We start from the raw sequence: 14733 nt of genomic DNA, 5'->3' as shown, positions 1-14733 counted from the left end.
CCATCCTTGTTGTCACGAGTTGTTTCACTTGCATATGCTCAGGGGCTGAGAATTGAGGTGGCAGAGAAGCGCTATGGAGGAGGAGGGAGCTCTCAACGACTACTTCTAGCTCGAGAAGAGGAACTGAGAATGGCGAAGATCTGAATCTGGAAGCGGTGGCGGCTACGAGACGTTGGAAGATGAAGGGCTCAAGGCAGTGAAACCACAGGTGAATGGGTGAAAACCCTAGATTTACCGAGCGGTTAAGTAACCAGCGGGCGCTACTGTAGAAGGCCAATGGTCACCATGCAGAAGCCGAAGAGTTTTTCTCGGGATAAGATTGGATTCAATTGTTAATTTAAGGCTCATTTGGGGAAGTTACTTATTTAACTATTTTTTCAAGGATGTCATCCCGAAAAAAGAGTTTTTCGAATTTCTAAACCAATTTGCCGACTTTAACCATCAATTCAAAGTCAGAACTTATTTTACAATGCATGCCACGACTTTTTGGATCCTTTTTTTCCAAACCTCGAGATTTGGATTCAAGACTCAGGGGCTACAGGACACGTGTCATCAATGGCTTATTTTTCGAATTCATTTTGAAGATAAAGACCGGGAGATTCAAGACTAATTTGACCCTCCGTCTGATTCTTCGATTCAACCTAAGGCTTAGGGGCTACTCCATATGGAGTGCGAGTTTCATCGCACCCGATACAAAAGAAGACTACTTGGGGCATGAGCATCTCACAGCCTCGAGGCAGCCAAGAAAGTATTCAGAAGACACCTTCAAGATGGAGTTTCAGAAGAACTCAAAGATACCTTCAGAAGTACTCGGAAGGCTACAGTACTCAGCTATGAAGAGTTTGAGGGCTTGTCGGAATTGGGGGCACGGGACTGTGCACATAGCATAAGTATTCTAGAATAAGGGATTGGGCATATCACATACCTTATACTTGATGTAGACTACTTAGCCACGAGTAGGACTAGTAGAAACAGAAGGAAACTATCCGTGTAGTACTTAGGTAGGACTTCTGAGCTATTTCGGGCGGTCCGAATGGCCAACTATACACAGGGCGGATGCCTTCGTGTCGGGAACGGACCGGGAATGGTCAAATCTTGTGAGGTATCTAAGTCCGGAGGCTGCGTGAAGAAGACGGACTCGAGGTGCACGGTGGCGAGCTCCTGCGCGGCGTCCACCAGGGCCTGGAGATCCTTGTGCAGCACGGAGCAGAACCATAGCCATAGCGTCGCCAGCCGCGGCAAGGCCAACGGTGCGAGGTCGCACTTGGTGAAGTCCAGCACGCGGAGGGACGACGGCAGGGAGATGGGACTATGGATCCCCGGGCTCCAGCCGATCTCCCTGTCCAGGAAAACCAAGGTGTCGGAGGCGTTGGCGAGGGTGACGCGGAGGTCCTCGATGTGGCGCGCCTTGTGGTGCGAGAGTACAGCCCCGACCACGTCCACATCTGTGTCCCAACCCCTGCCGCGGTGGAGGAACTGGCCAATGGCGGTGTAGTCATCGCCGTCGGTGTCCATACGCAAGGTGGGCCTCGTGACGGTGGCCTCGGCGGTGGCGCGGGCGAAGGATTCCTGCCTGGAGAAGAAGGCCTCGTCGGCCTCATCCCTCGCTGATGAGGATTGGTGATATCGTCCGTGACCAGGAGGGTTTTCTTTGCTTATTCGCACGGTGAGGTTGACGGCGCCGGAGGAGCGCCAGAGCGAGCCCCACCACCGCGAGAGCACACTGGTGGACGCCACCTCCTTGGAGGGGACGAAGTGGAGGATACGCCGGCCGTGCATCGTTGATCGATCAACGTCGGCGGCGTCGCTGTGCAGCGTTCATAACCAGATTATCTGGCTCTGATCGATGGAGATCGATCTGACGGAAACCGGATTATATGGCCGGAACGTGCCGTGCATCTGGTGGCAAAGACTCTGATTTTGCTCTCTCTTTTTTTTTGTTTTTTACACAACCGACTCAAACCCTAACCGCTGCATATAGAGAAAGGCGCCGCGCCCTCGGGACCCATGGAATCGGGTGCGATGAATCGCTCTCAGTTCCAACCCGAGCCCTCCGCCAGCGTCGGCGACTGCCTGAAGCAAGCTGGAGGACCGGTCCTCGGCAACATCCTCTCCTTCCTACCGGCCAAGGAGGCGGCGCGCGGGGCGCTGCTCTTGTTGCGGTGGCGCCACGTCTTCACCGCCGTCCATACCGTCCCCCTCGAGGAGCCTGAGAGCCCGATCCCCGATGACGATGGGCGTGGCTGCGACTCCCCGTCGTGCCGCCCGCAGGCGGGCCCATCGTGCTGCCACCCTTCACTCGCGTCGTCAGCGCCGCGATCATCGCCCGCCAACGACGGCGAGGCGCGCCCCCCCTGCGCGCCCTCCGCGTGGCCATGGAAGACTACCGCGGTGGCGACTCCTCCACGGTGGACCAGTGGGTCTCCTATGCCGTGCAGCAGGCCACCCCCGAGGGCCTCGACCTCGACCTCCGCCTCTGCCAGCGTCACCTGCTCTGCCAGCGTCCTTACGAACTCCGCCGCGGCAACAACCAGCGATTCGAAACGCCAGCTCCAATGTTTAAGAGGGCCCCAGTAAACGTGGCAGACAATCCGCCGGCACAGAGACGGAGGTCGACGGCCGACGTCCGCTCTGAGTCCGACTCCGACAACAGCAGCGCCTTCTCCGCTGACGATGAGCGCGACTTCCACCATCGCCGCCTACCGTGGCAGTGGGTTCAGCCGGAGTACTCCGTCCTGAGACTCCTCTTCTCCTGCGCCGAGCTGCGATCGCTCTCCCTGGGCTCCTGCCAGCTTGCCCCGACGGCCACCGCCAGCCTGCCGTCCCTCGTGGCTCTGCTTCTGTCCCACATTCCCAACCCCGGGGCCGACGTGGAGCGACTCATCGCAGGCTTCCCGCGCCTCGCCGACCTGACGCTCGAGGCCTGCGACGCGGTGACTGCGCTCACCGTCGTCGGCGGCACGCGGCTCCGAAGGCTGGCCCTCTGTTGCTGCCACAAGCTGGCCACCGTCGCCATCGACTCCTCCGAGCTGCAAGCCTTCGAGTATCGGGGCGCCGTGCCAGACGCGCCTCCTCGTTCCTGACCATGCACGGCAGCTCCGGGAGGGTCGCTTACTGCAAGGTCGACATCTGCGGCGCGGAGGCCACCTCGGAGGAGGAGCTCATCAACCTGAGGCAGCTTCTGCAGCTGTTCGTGAATGCCAAGCACCTGCACCTGGAGTCGGCTCGCCTCGGCTCAGGCTTCGGCAAGGACGTGCCGACGTGGTCCGCTTCCTTCTCAAGCCTCCGCCACCTCGAGGTGAGGGGATGCCTGCCCGACCACGACGCCGGCGTTATCGACGCCATGAGCAGGATCCTCGAGCACGCCCCAAACCTCGAGGCGCTATCGCTGGCCTTTCACCACCACGAGCGTGACTGGGGTCCCCACCACAAGATTTCTGGCATCTGCGCGGAGCAGCTACTGGACGCGCACCATCTCGGCTACAATCCGCACTCGGTCCTCGCCGCGCCGAGCGCCATGATCCCTTGCCTGAGGAGCCGGTTGAGGGAGATCAACCTGGTGCATTACCAGGAGGGCAGGGTGCAGAGGGTGTTGGAATTGAGCCCTCAATCTCACACTCGCTCGCACCGGCCGGAGGAGGAAGATGAACAGTGCCCGCACACGATTTGGCTTCGAACGCCCCGGCCGCTCCAACGGCCTGTATGTTGGCTTCAATTCAACTAACAAGGGACTCAACTCGCTAATTACAGAGGGATTACATCGCCATTTATAGGCCCAACAGCACTCACGCCACAACTCCGCCGAGCTCGCTGCGCACGCACGCACACACGCACTCTCCTGGCGATCCGGCCTCCTCCACGACTTGAGCAACAAACTCTGCGCGAGACCCGTTCTTGATCCTCGCCCATCACCAAGTGGCGCCCTTCCCGCTGTTGCCAATCCGCATGACTTGGTCTCCTCTGTTTCCGCCGGGCACGCCGGACACGAGCTCGCCATGGCTCGACACGGACCCAAACACGGCCGCACCTGTTCCATCCTATCTTCGCCTGCATCATGCTCCTACGCAAGCACATACTCGCGTATGTTATCGCACAGCACCACAAGCTCAGCCTCCCGCTGCCCTGTCTGGCTGGAACGAGCGCACACGCGTCGTTCCTCCCTGGAACGCGGCCACACCGGCGTTCCGACTCGATCTACCCTAAGACCCTTACGGCCGTGAACACTCGCGAACTCGACGCGCCCTGGCATGGCCACGAACACCATGGCGTGGTTTATTCCAACAAACTCCCCCTAAACCACGACATCACAACGCTTCCCGACCTATAGAAGTGTCGCCTCCTCCTCGGCGTTGGCGTACAGCGCCTCCTCCTTCCTCAGCTTGGGGCACTCCCTGGAGAAGTGGCTGCGAATGCCACAGTTGAAGCACTTCCCCTTGCCCGAGCTCCGACGACGCCCGCTCGCGCCCGAACGAACGTTGTTGCCTCCGTCGTCGTCGTCGTCGCTGCTATCGTCACGGCCGCCGCTACAACCTCCCTTCTTCTTACGGCTGTCGCCGCCATGCGCGCGCTCCCTCTCACGGTGTTCCCGCCGGCACGCGTCCCACTGCTCCATGGTGAGGAGGAGCTTGCCGTCGGCGCTTGGAGGCGGAGCACCGTCGTCCTCAGCCTTGGCTTCCTCCGCCGCACGCAGCTGCCCGGTGGCATCCTCTAGTGTCAGCGTGGCAAGGTTTGCCGACACTTGGATCGCCACGGCCACCTGCCGGAGCGACTTGGGGATGGTGCGCAGCAACTTCTCCACGACCCTCCGTGGCAGGATCATCTCCCCCACGGTCTCGAGCGCAGCGACGATGTTTTGGAGCCGCAGTGTGTAGTCGTCGACGCCCTCGCCGGAGTTGAAGCTCATGTTCTCGAACTCCCGTAGGAGCCGCTGCGCCTCTGTCCTCTGCACCTCCTCTGCACCTGGTCGCTGCCGACCCGCCGCTCCTTCACCGCATTCCACGCCTCCAACGCAGTCCCCTTCGCCGCCAGTGACGCCACCATCTCCGTCGGCACGGCGCTCGCGATTGCCTCGAGCACCATGCCATCCTCATGCGGCGCCACTCTCCCGGGCTCGATTGCTTCCCACAGATGACGGGCCTTCATCTTCAGCTTCATGAGCAACGACCATTGTGTGTAGTTGGTCTTGGTCAGCATGGGCCAGTTCGCCGACCCGCCTATCTCCCGGACGACCCGCACGACGTCCCCCTTGCCGCTGCCACCGGCGTCCTTGCCGCCCTTGCCGCCGAACGGCTTCTTCGGAGAGCCTGGAGGGGTCTTCTTGTCGCCGCCCGCCATGTCCGTTGCCGTCGTACTCTTGCGCGAGATCCTGCGCTTCTTCAACGCCGGCTGTCGAGGTGGACTGACCGAGCCGTCGTAGAACATACACCAGCGCAACGCCCTAACCTCGCCCTGATACCAATTGTTGGAATTGAGCCCTCAATCTCACACTCGCTCGCACCGGCCGGAGGAGGAAGATGAATAATGCCCGCACACGATTTGGCGCCGAACGCCCTGGCCGCTCCAACGGCCTGTACGTTGGCTTCAATTCAACTAACAAGGGACTCAACTCGCTAATTACAGAGGGATTACATCGCCATTTATAGGCCCAACAGCACTCACACCACAACTCCGCCGAGCTCGCCGCGCACGCACGCACACACGCACTCTCCTGGCGATCCAGCCTCCTCCATGACTTGAGCAACAAACTCTGCGCGAGACCCGGTCTTGATCCTCGCCCATCACCAAGTGGCGCCCTTCCCGCTGTTGCCAATCCGCATGACTTGGTCTCCTCTGTTTCCGCCAGGCACGCCGGACACGAGCTCGCCATGGCTCGACACGGACCCAAACACGGCCGCACCTGTTCCGTCCTATCTTCGCCTGCGTCACGCTCCTACACAAGCACATACTCGCGTATGTTATCGCACAGCACCACAAGCTCAGCCTCCCGCTGCCCTGTCTGGCTGGAACGAGCGCACACACGTCGTTCCGCCTTGGAACGCGGCCACACCGGCGTTCCGACTCGATCTACCCTAAGACCCTTACGGCCGTGAACACTCGCGAACTCGACGCACCCCGCCATGGCCATGAACACCAGGGCGTGGTTTATTCCAACAGAAGGTGCTGGGCAAGTTCCTGCTCTGCAACGCGCCGGCTGTCGACAAGCTGTGGTGCGAGTTCGCCGAGGGGCCCATGTGGACGCAGATTCAGTTGATGCGCGAGATCAAGGGCTGGTTGATCAACAAGTCGGCCAGCACCCACTTCGCTTGAATTCATGTGAGGCCTCATCTCGTCTTTGATGCATGTTTAGTTAAGTTTTAGCAATATATATCAGAGCTATTTTGTTTCCGATGCATGGAGCGTTGTCTTGTTGACCTCCACAGGTTGTGCCATCACTGTGAGAACTGATTGCTATCAAATCAAAATGATGAATCTTCCTATTAACCCTGAATAGAATATGCTTCCTCTTGATGAAAAATATGCTCCGACACGGTATAAAAAAAACACTAAACAGAATATTATATCCAAAACAAAAATCTCTGAACGACAAGAAATCGCTTATTCACCAAGTTTAGGAACACAGTTGATGATTAGCAGTTCCTATCAATCTATATTACAATGATTTAAGTACCATTGCCATGTTTTTTTAAAACAACTAATGTTATCTTGGATAAAAACTGATACTATTTTGGCGCTGAGTATCATGATCTAACAATCCATTTAATTTGTTTGAGTATTTCGCTATTACTCCCTTCATCCTGGAATGTATATAGGCACGTGATGATGTTTAATGATTTTGAAAAAATAAGAGTTGTATGTAAGACATTCTAGTTGAGAAAGAAATCAAAGCAATTGCAGTGGAGTGCATTAAACTAAAGAGATCTAAAAACAAACATTATCTAGTAGAATCAAAACAGTTGCAGTGGAGTGCATAAATCTACACATATTATTTCCATGCTTTCAAATTAAATATTTTGAATGCTATTGATGGTCAAAGCCTCAAAGAATTGACTGGATCTTGCTCAAAGTATAAGTGTCATATCATTCCAATGCAATGGGTATTTCTGGTTTTCCAATGCAATGTTTCGTCCAAGGGGTGAATAATGCCAATCTATTCATATCATTCCACAACTTCAAATTAAAAAGAAAGAGTAAGAAGATGGTGCACCATCACATTCTTCAAACCAAACACCCCTTTTATCACACTTCTTTTATGCAGTAACGGCATATGTCTGATACAGAACAAGAATACATGTTTGTTAGGTACACATATTCTTTCGTATATTCCTGAATCTCTCTCCATACCACCACATTTCCAGTTTCCCCACTTATAATTAACTGAACTAATAATTATTGCAGATACGCATAGAGCTAATTACGTAAGGATTGCTCATCGCATTCGATCTTCAAGAAAGCAAGCCGCTGGTGAATGGCACGCCGGTCTGCGGCAGCCAGTTGTCACCGAGCACCATGCTGGTGACGGTGAAGTTCCCGGCGTCGGTGCCGTCGCCGAGGACGTGGTACCCCGGCCACGCTACCCGGCGGCTGGTGTCGGCGCCCGGCCCCGTGTTGTTGTACTCGGCGTAGTAGAGCGTGTCGAGCGCGAAGTCCCCGGACCACGGCATCCAACCGGCGGGGTCGACGAGCCCGCCGACGTACGACTCCATGACCACCGTGCGCGAGAAGTTCTTCCACGGCCGGCCGAGGTAGGTGAGCGTGGTGAAGGCGGTGTTGGCGGCGAGCTCGGGCGCCGGGACAAGCGCGCAGCCCTGGATGGAGGTGCCGGTGTTCTGGTTGGGGTCGCTGCGGCCCTGCGCCGTGACGGTGTTGCTCTGGCCCTGCATCGGCAGCCGGGAGTAGAAGGTGCAGCCCTGGAACACGACGGCGGCGTTGCCGAAGACGTAGTCGACGGTGCCGTAGACGTCGCAGCCGCGGTAGAACTGGCGGAGGGAGTGCGTGTAGAGCGTGTCCTGGAACGCCTCGAAGCTGCAGCCGTAGAACGCCGACAGGTCGGCGCCGGAACGGAGCGCCACCGCCTGGTGCTTCGCCGGCCCCGCCGTGTTCCGGAACGTCATGTTCATCGCCACGAAGCCTTGCCCCACCACGGCTGCATGTGTTCGATCGTGTGCACGATCAATGATGTGACGAGACCACAAATAATAACGACACTGGAGGTAGAGATCTTGCTTGTCCTTGTGGAATGGGACCAAATAAAAGCGACGTGTTTTTTAGGTTTCAGACTGTCACACTTGGCACTCCAAATTCATGTTTTATTTTTTTTTTTAGTGAAAGTGCTAGCTCACTAGTGTTGCCCACTGTGGCTAACTAGTAGTTTCAAATAAAGCTCTGTTTTTGAATCAATTTCAAATCATTATTTTGTCTAATGTCTTTCAAATCTCAAAATTTCACTGTAATGAGATTGACTAGCGCTATCAGTAACGCAAAAGATGATGCTGGTCAAGCAAGCATGCATACCGAAGGTGGCCGATTGGAAGGTGGTCCAGCCGTCGATGACGCTCCGGTTGCCGGTGATGATGGTATGGCCGATGCCGTCGCCGACCATCATGATGTACTTGCTGTGCTTGGGCACCATCACGTTCTCCTCGTAGACGCCGGCGAGCACGTAGATCAGGTAGTACCCGCCGCTGCCGTCGAGGTTTCTCGGCGCGGCCGCCACGGCGTCCCCGACCGTGGTGAAGTTCCCGGCGCCGCTCTGGTCCACGGTGACCACGGTGTTCACCGCCACCGTCCGCTCGGGGCCCTCGATGGCCATCCGCCGCACTACCTCGTCGTCGGTCACGTCGAACAGGCCCCTCCTCGCCGGGAGCTTCTTGTGCTTGCCGCCGTGACCGTGGTGCCCGCGGCCCTTGCCGCCGCCGCCGCCCTTGTGCGAGTGCCCCGCCTTCTTCGCCGTGGGCACCCACGCCCTGGTGAAGAGCGAGAGCGAGAGGCTGTAGAGCTTGGTGCCGTTGGCGATGGGCGCGTCGAGGCCGCCGCGGTCGGACCACGCCGCCGACGCCGCCTGCAGGCCGTCGAAGCACGTCTGCTGGTTGGTCAGGATCGCCGACAGCAGCGTGTGCACGTCGTCGGCCTGCGGGTCGAGGAGGGTGTCCGTGTCCCGGATCGTGGCCCCGGCGGCCGAGAGGAAGTCCACGTTGAGCTCCGCCATGAGCTGGCAGTCCCGCAGCGCGCCGATGGCGCTCGGCGAGAGGTGCCGGTGGCGCGCGAGGTAGCGGTCGACGAGGGCGGCGAACTTGCGGGCGCCCGCGAGGGACTCGGAGACGGAGAAGCGGCCGTACGTGTACAGGTCCCCCTTGCCGCGCGGCGGGAGCACGGACCGGCAGAAGGTCGGGTCCGTGGTGGCGTTGCACGCGGCCGACGGCGACACCGGCGTGGACGGCGGCGCGTCGGAGAGCGCGAGGCCTGAAATGGAGAGCAGCAGGAGGGCGCAGAGAGCGGCGGCGCAGCGGACGGCCATGGTAGAAAACTAGCAATGCAGCTCTGAGCTTCGCGGCCGATGCTCTCTGCCCGCAGTGCTCCCTGATGAGCTTGCTTGAGGTGGTGACGGTGGAAGGGAAGGTGAGCTATGGCGAATTTATAGGTGAAGGGCGTAGGGATTTCATGGTAATTTTGTGGAGAAGAGAGGCCAAGGAACTGACAGAATGACAATAGTAGGGACTGAGTGAGGGGAGTGACGAGCGAGTGAGATTTTTTTTTCTTTTTACCTTTTTTGCGTCTCGAAAAAGCGTGTGCAAGACGAAGGAACGGATGTGTGCGTGGAGTGGAGTTGAAGGTAGCACTTGGAGCTGGATGGAGACACAGGATGCATGGATGGACGCACATGTTTGGATGTGGATGGCGTCTCCATCATTTTGTGTTGGGTTGGTTTGGTCGGATTCAAATGGGGTGCTCTCTGTTGTTCTTTTGTACTTTCGTCAAAGTAAAACGGCTAGGGTTGACTTGCTTTTCAAAATTCTCCCGTAAAATTTGGTCTAGGCCCCTTGCTATACTAACATAGAGTCTATGCGTGCAATGTACTAGACAATTAACTAGGAAACTTAGCTGTCACTTAGAGTGCTGCTATTTTGGCTGCCGAATTTTAATTAGGACCATAGGAGCAACAAAACTATATTTATCTTTATTAAGCTAATAGAAGGCCAATTTTTGGCTGACCGCACATATTATAAAGAAAGTAGAAGAGTTACTCTTCTCAAAGAATACTACCTCTATACTTTTACCAGAAATTTTCATTTTGTTAGGAAAAGGTTTTGACCGGCACGTAACCCATTAGTATTTTATTTATGTGAGGTTATATGCTATTAATAAGTTTGTTTGGGATACTAGTCTAATAACATAGATGTTATCTCATAAATTATGTATTAATTGAGTAATGGTTGTTCAAAGACTTTTGTAGTCCTAAGAAAACGAGATAAGCCTGGACCAAACAGAGGGGGTACTATTTTTGTTACTTTACTAGTCTTCATATTACACTAGGGTCATTGTTTATTGACAAAATATATTATTTATATGTACAAAAATGTAGCTAGAGTTTTCTAAATATATCTAATTATATAGATACTATACAATAAATGTGATAGATCAAGGTTCAACTAAGTATAGGTTGTTTATTTTTAATGGAGGGAGTACCTATTTTTCTCACACAGACACACACTCAACTCTATGAGGGTGTGCACTCCATCATACTCTTAAGATTTTTGTGGAGACTGATTAACACTTGGTATAAAGTATCTGCAAAACCATCGCAGACATCTTGTTGTCGATGGGCCTGTCAGTTGCCATTGAAAGGAGAGAAAATTACTTATTCGACACTGAAAAACTTACTCGTTCCTTCCTTAACACTCAAAAAAAATTATTTATTATTTAACACCCACCTCATTTTTCATTCCCTAAATGACACTGCTATTAACTTGAGGGGCTAACGGTGTTAAATGCCACATGAAAAGACATATTTGCCCCTCATATATTTGGAGTAGTTGTAATGCTGTAATGTTGCACCTTTTTTTAGCATCTTTTCTATTTGCGCCTGAGCCTAATGTAGCTGTAATGCTGCACGTATTTTTTTACATTTTTTTCTCTTTGCAACATATTTACTTTTTGTATATATTTTCTGCATCACTTCTTTGGCGTCATTTGTAACAAAATATCCAAACAATATAGCAGCATGATGATACCACATAGATAATAAGATGATAAGGTTCAAGTGTAACAGCTAGATAGATCCATAAATAATGATCACAAATTCAACAAGTAGGTTCACATTTAGTTGAAGTTTACAGAAACGTGCAATTTTACGCATATGAAACCAAGTCCACAACCACATAGATATGAGAGTCACAAATCTAAGCTGACATACATACATATAATTTCAGATAGACCAAGACAAGTCCACATGAGGATCAGAGACCGAGTCTTCTCTTCCTCCTTGTGCTCATTGCAGGGCTAGCAGGATCCATTTCTTTTGCTTCTTGTGCACATTGCTGGGCTCTCAAGGGACAACATAGGAATGGCTGCATTCTTCTTTTTAGATGGTTCTTTCACTTTCCTTTTGGTCTTTTTCTTAACAGGATCAGTTTGCTCAGTGGGCACATGTATCTCAATGGAAAGAGGCTTAGGTTGATTGGAGTCAGTTCTTGATCTGTGAATGGCAGCAGTAGTGTTAGAGCAAATAAAAATTGAAGGAATGGACAATATGTGCAAAAAAGTTCAGAAATAACAGTTGCTACCTTTTTAATGCTCCGGAACTAGACTTGCTATTTTTTCCCTTCTTCTTACTTGTAGCCTCAATGCTTTGGATATAACAAAAAAGAAGCTACTTAGAATACAAACCAGATTCTGTTTCGTTTTGATATAAAATTCAGAACTACAAGCTGATACCTTTTTGATGGTACTGATCTAGAATTGGCGTGACTATCCTTTTTCTTAGTTGAGGTCTCCAAGTTTTGGCTACGGTAACAAAAGAATGATATTTATAGTTGCAAAGAAAGGTACTCATATCTGCAAATAAGTGTAAATATCATGACCTAACCTTGGTGGAAAAGACATAGAGGCTGCTGGTGCCTCATCCTCCAAAGGAACAATAGAGGACTCGGTTGTTTTTGTTTTCTTTGCTTTCTTCTCTGGAGGTCCTCTACATGATGAATAAGAAAAAAAAGTAGTTAATATGTATACTTGCTTTCATACAAAATTTGTGAAAATAAAGTGTTTACAAAGTAGTTAACTAGCAGAATTTTAATACCTCACAGCCATCATAGCAGCAATGTCATTTGGATTACCCATCTTGCAGTTGTGTCAATGATGCCCATAGTCTTTACAAATAGGGAATTTGTGCTTCCCTTTTGTCTTCTCACTGCAGCCTTTATACCTCTCAGTTTTTGGCCTACCACATGTCATGTGGGGCGCACGTATAGGCGCCCCGTGACGTGCGCCGCGCCATAGAGCACGCCGCGCGCGCGCAGGAGGGGGCCACCTCGAGTGGCTAAGTTTGGAAGGATAGATTAGTTTCTAGTTTTTATCCCTTAAGTTTAGGAAAGATTGGTTAGGCTTTGGGCCATATATTCTTGTAACCGGACTTGGAGAGGCAAGCAATATCATTGTTCCTGATCTTCCTGTCTCTCTCCCACAGCCAAACCGACGGCAGAGGGGCATAACCTCGACGGCGACGACAGACCGCGGCTACGAGCTCCGTAGCCAAGGGCCAGCTACCCTAGGTCTCGACGCCCTTGACAACCTGGTATCAGAGCCCCCTACTGGCTATCTCGGCGCCTCGTTTCGACTTCGTCGGCCGTCTTCATCACGCACAGGCCACAGATCCAGCACTGGTGACCATCCATGAGGAGGTTCGCGCGGGTACACGCGTTGCGCCGTGGACAGTGGTCGATGACATGGTCGCCTATGGAGGGCGCCTCTACATCCCACCCACCTCCCCGCTGCTGCAGGAGATTGTGGCGGCTGTTCATGAGGATGGGCACGAGGGCGTCCATCGCACGCTTCACTGCCTCCACCGCGACTTCCATTTTCCTAACATGCATCGTGTGGTGCAGGACTTTGTGCGGTCGTGCCCTACTTGTCAGCGATACAAGTCGGAGCATCTACACCCGGCAGGGCTGCTTATGCCGCTGCCCGTGCCGTTGGCGGTCTGGGCCGACATCAGCCTCGACTTCGTGGAAGCGCTACCATGGGTGAACGGGAAGACGGTCATTCTCTCCGTCGTCAACCGGCTCAGCAAGTACTGCCACTTCATCCCACTCGCGCACCCATACACGGCGGAGTCTGTGGCGCAGGCTTTCTTCTCCGACATTGTTCGCCTCCATGGTGTTCCGCAGTCAATCGTCTCTGACCGTGACCCGGTGTTCACTTCGACATTCTGGCGCGAGCTCATGCGGCTTATGGGCACCAAGCTGCATATGACGTCGGCTTTCCACCCACAGTCAAACGGCCAGACGGAGGCTGCCAACCGCGTCATCGTCATGTACTTGCGTTGTTTCACCGAAGATCGTCCCCGCCAGTGGCTGTGCTGGTTGCCATGGGCCGAATACATCTACAACACCGTATACCAGACATCACTCCGGGACACGCCGTTCCGCGTGATCTATGGCCGTGACCCTCCTTCCATCCGCTCTTATGAGCTAGGGGAGACGAGGGTGGCAGCCGTAGCCCAGGACATAGAGGCTCGTGAGGCTTTCCTGGCTGATGTTCGATACCGCCTGGAGCAGGCACAGGCATCCCAGAAGCTACACTACGACAAGCAGAATCGGCCGGTCTCTTATCAGGTTGGTGATTGGGCACTTCTTCGACTCAGGCAGCGCGCCGCGGCCTCCCTACCCAGGACATCCAAGGGGAAGCTGAAGCCCCAATTTGTGGGACCCTACCGCGTCATCGAGGTCATCAACGACGTCGCGGTTCGCCTAGAACTGCCCCTGGGTGCCCGACTCCATGATGTGTTCCATGTTGGCATGCTCAGGAAGTTTGTCGGCGCTCCTCCGGCCTCTCCTCCGACCCTGCCGGCCATCCACAATGGCGCAGTGATCCCAGAACCGCTGTGTGTCGAGAGAGCTCGATTGGCACGTGGGGTTCGTCAGGTACTTGTCCAGTGGCGCGGCGAGCCAGCGGAGTCGGCTTCATGGGAGGACCTCGACGAGTTCCGCGTCAAGTATCCAGACTTTCAGCTCGAGGACGAGCTGGACCTCGAGGGGGGGAGAGATGTCATGTGGGGGGCACGTATAGGCACCGCCGTGACGTGCGCCGCGCCACAGAGCGCGCCGCGCGCGCGCAGGAGGGGGCCACCTCGAGTGGCTAAGTTTGGAAGGATAGATTAGTTTCTAGTTTTTCTCCCTTAAGTTTAGGAAAGATTGGTTAGACCTTGGGCCATATATTCTTGTAACCAGACTTGGAGAGGCAAACAATATCATTGTTCCTGATCTCCCTGTCTCTCTCCCACAACCAAGCCGATGGCAGAGGGGCATAACCTCGCCGGCGACGACGGACCGCGGCTACGAGCTCCGTAGCCAAGGGCCAGCTACCCTAGGTCTCGATGCCCTTGACACCAGCGGTGGCTTTTAGTAGAGGTGGGTGTATGAAAAATCTATGGGTAGATTTAGGCCACTCCCGTTTGTCTACAATAGCAGGAATTAATTGGCCATATGCTGCTCTAAATTTGTTAATAGAGTAATACATGTC

At 54.0% G+C, this 14733-nt stretch overlaps 1 protein-coding gene across 1 annotated transcript; it reads right to left on the bottom strand.

The window, feature by feature from the left end:
* Positions 1 to 7181: 7181 nt before the first annotated feature.
* Positions 7182 to 9574, bottom strand: LOC112886478 (probable pectinesterase/pectinesterase inhibitor 20). Its single transcript, XM_025952384.1, has 2 exons — positions 8512 to 9574; positions 7182 to 8143 (listed from the first exon to the last, which is right to left on the bottom strand). The coding sequence occupies exons 1-2, from the start codon at positions 9512 to 9514 to the stop codon at positions 7443 to 7445; spliced, it is 1704 nt and encodes a 567-aa protein (XP_025808169.1). The 5' UTR covers positions 9515 to 9574; the 3' UTR covers positions 7182 to 7442.
* Between the last annotated feature and the right edge of the window lie 5159 nt (positions 9575 to 14733).

The sequence above is a fragment of the Panicum hallii genome, chromosome 3, assembly GCF_002211085.1.
Source record: "Panicum hallii strain FIL2 chromosome 3, PHallii_v3.1, whole genome shotgun sequence".
Lineage (NCBI taxonomy): Eukaryota > Viridiplantae > Streptophyta > Magnoliopsida > Poales > Poaceae > Panicum > Panicum hallii.
The sequence above is the reverse complement of the archived record's forward strand: the minus strand, read 5'-3'. Positions and strand labels throughout refer to the sequence as shown.

Excerpts from the sequence above, each read along its gene's own strand:
- LOC112886478 (XM_025952384.1), bottom strand. The coding sequence starts at position 9,514 with ATGGCCGTCCGCTGCGCCGCCGCTCTCTGCGCCCTCCTGCTGCTCTCC. Across the intron at positions 8,144-8,511 it reads CTTCCAATCGGCCACCTTCG|CCGTGGTGGGGCAAGGCTTC; the intron begins GTATGCATGCTT and ends GAACACATGCAG.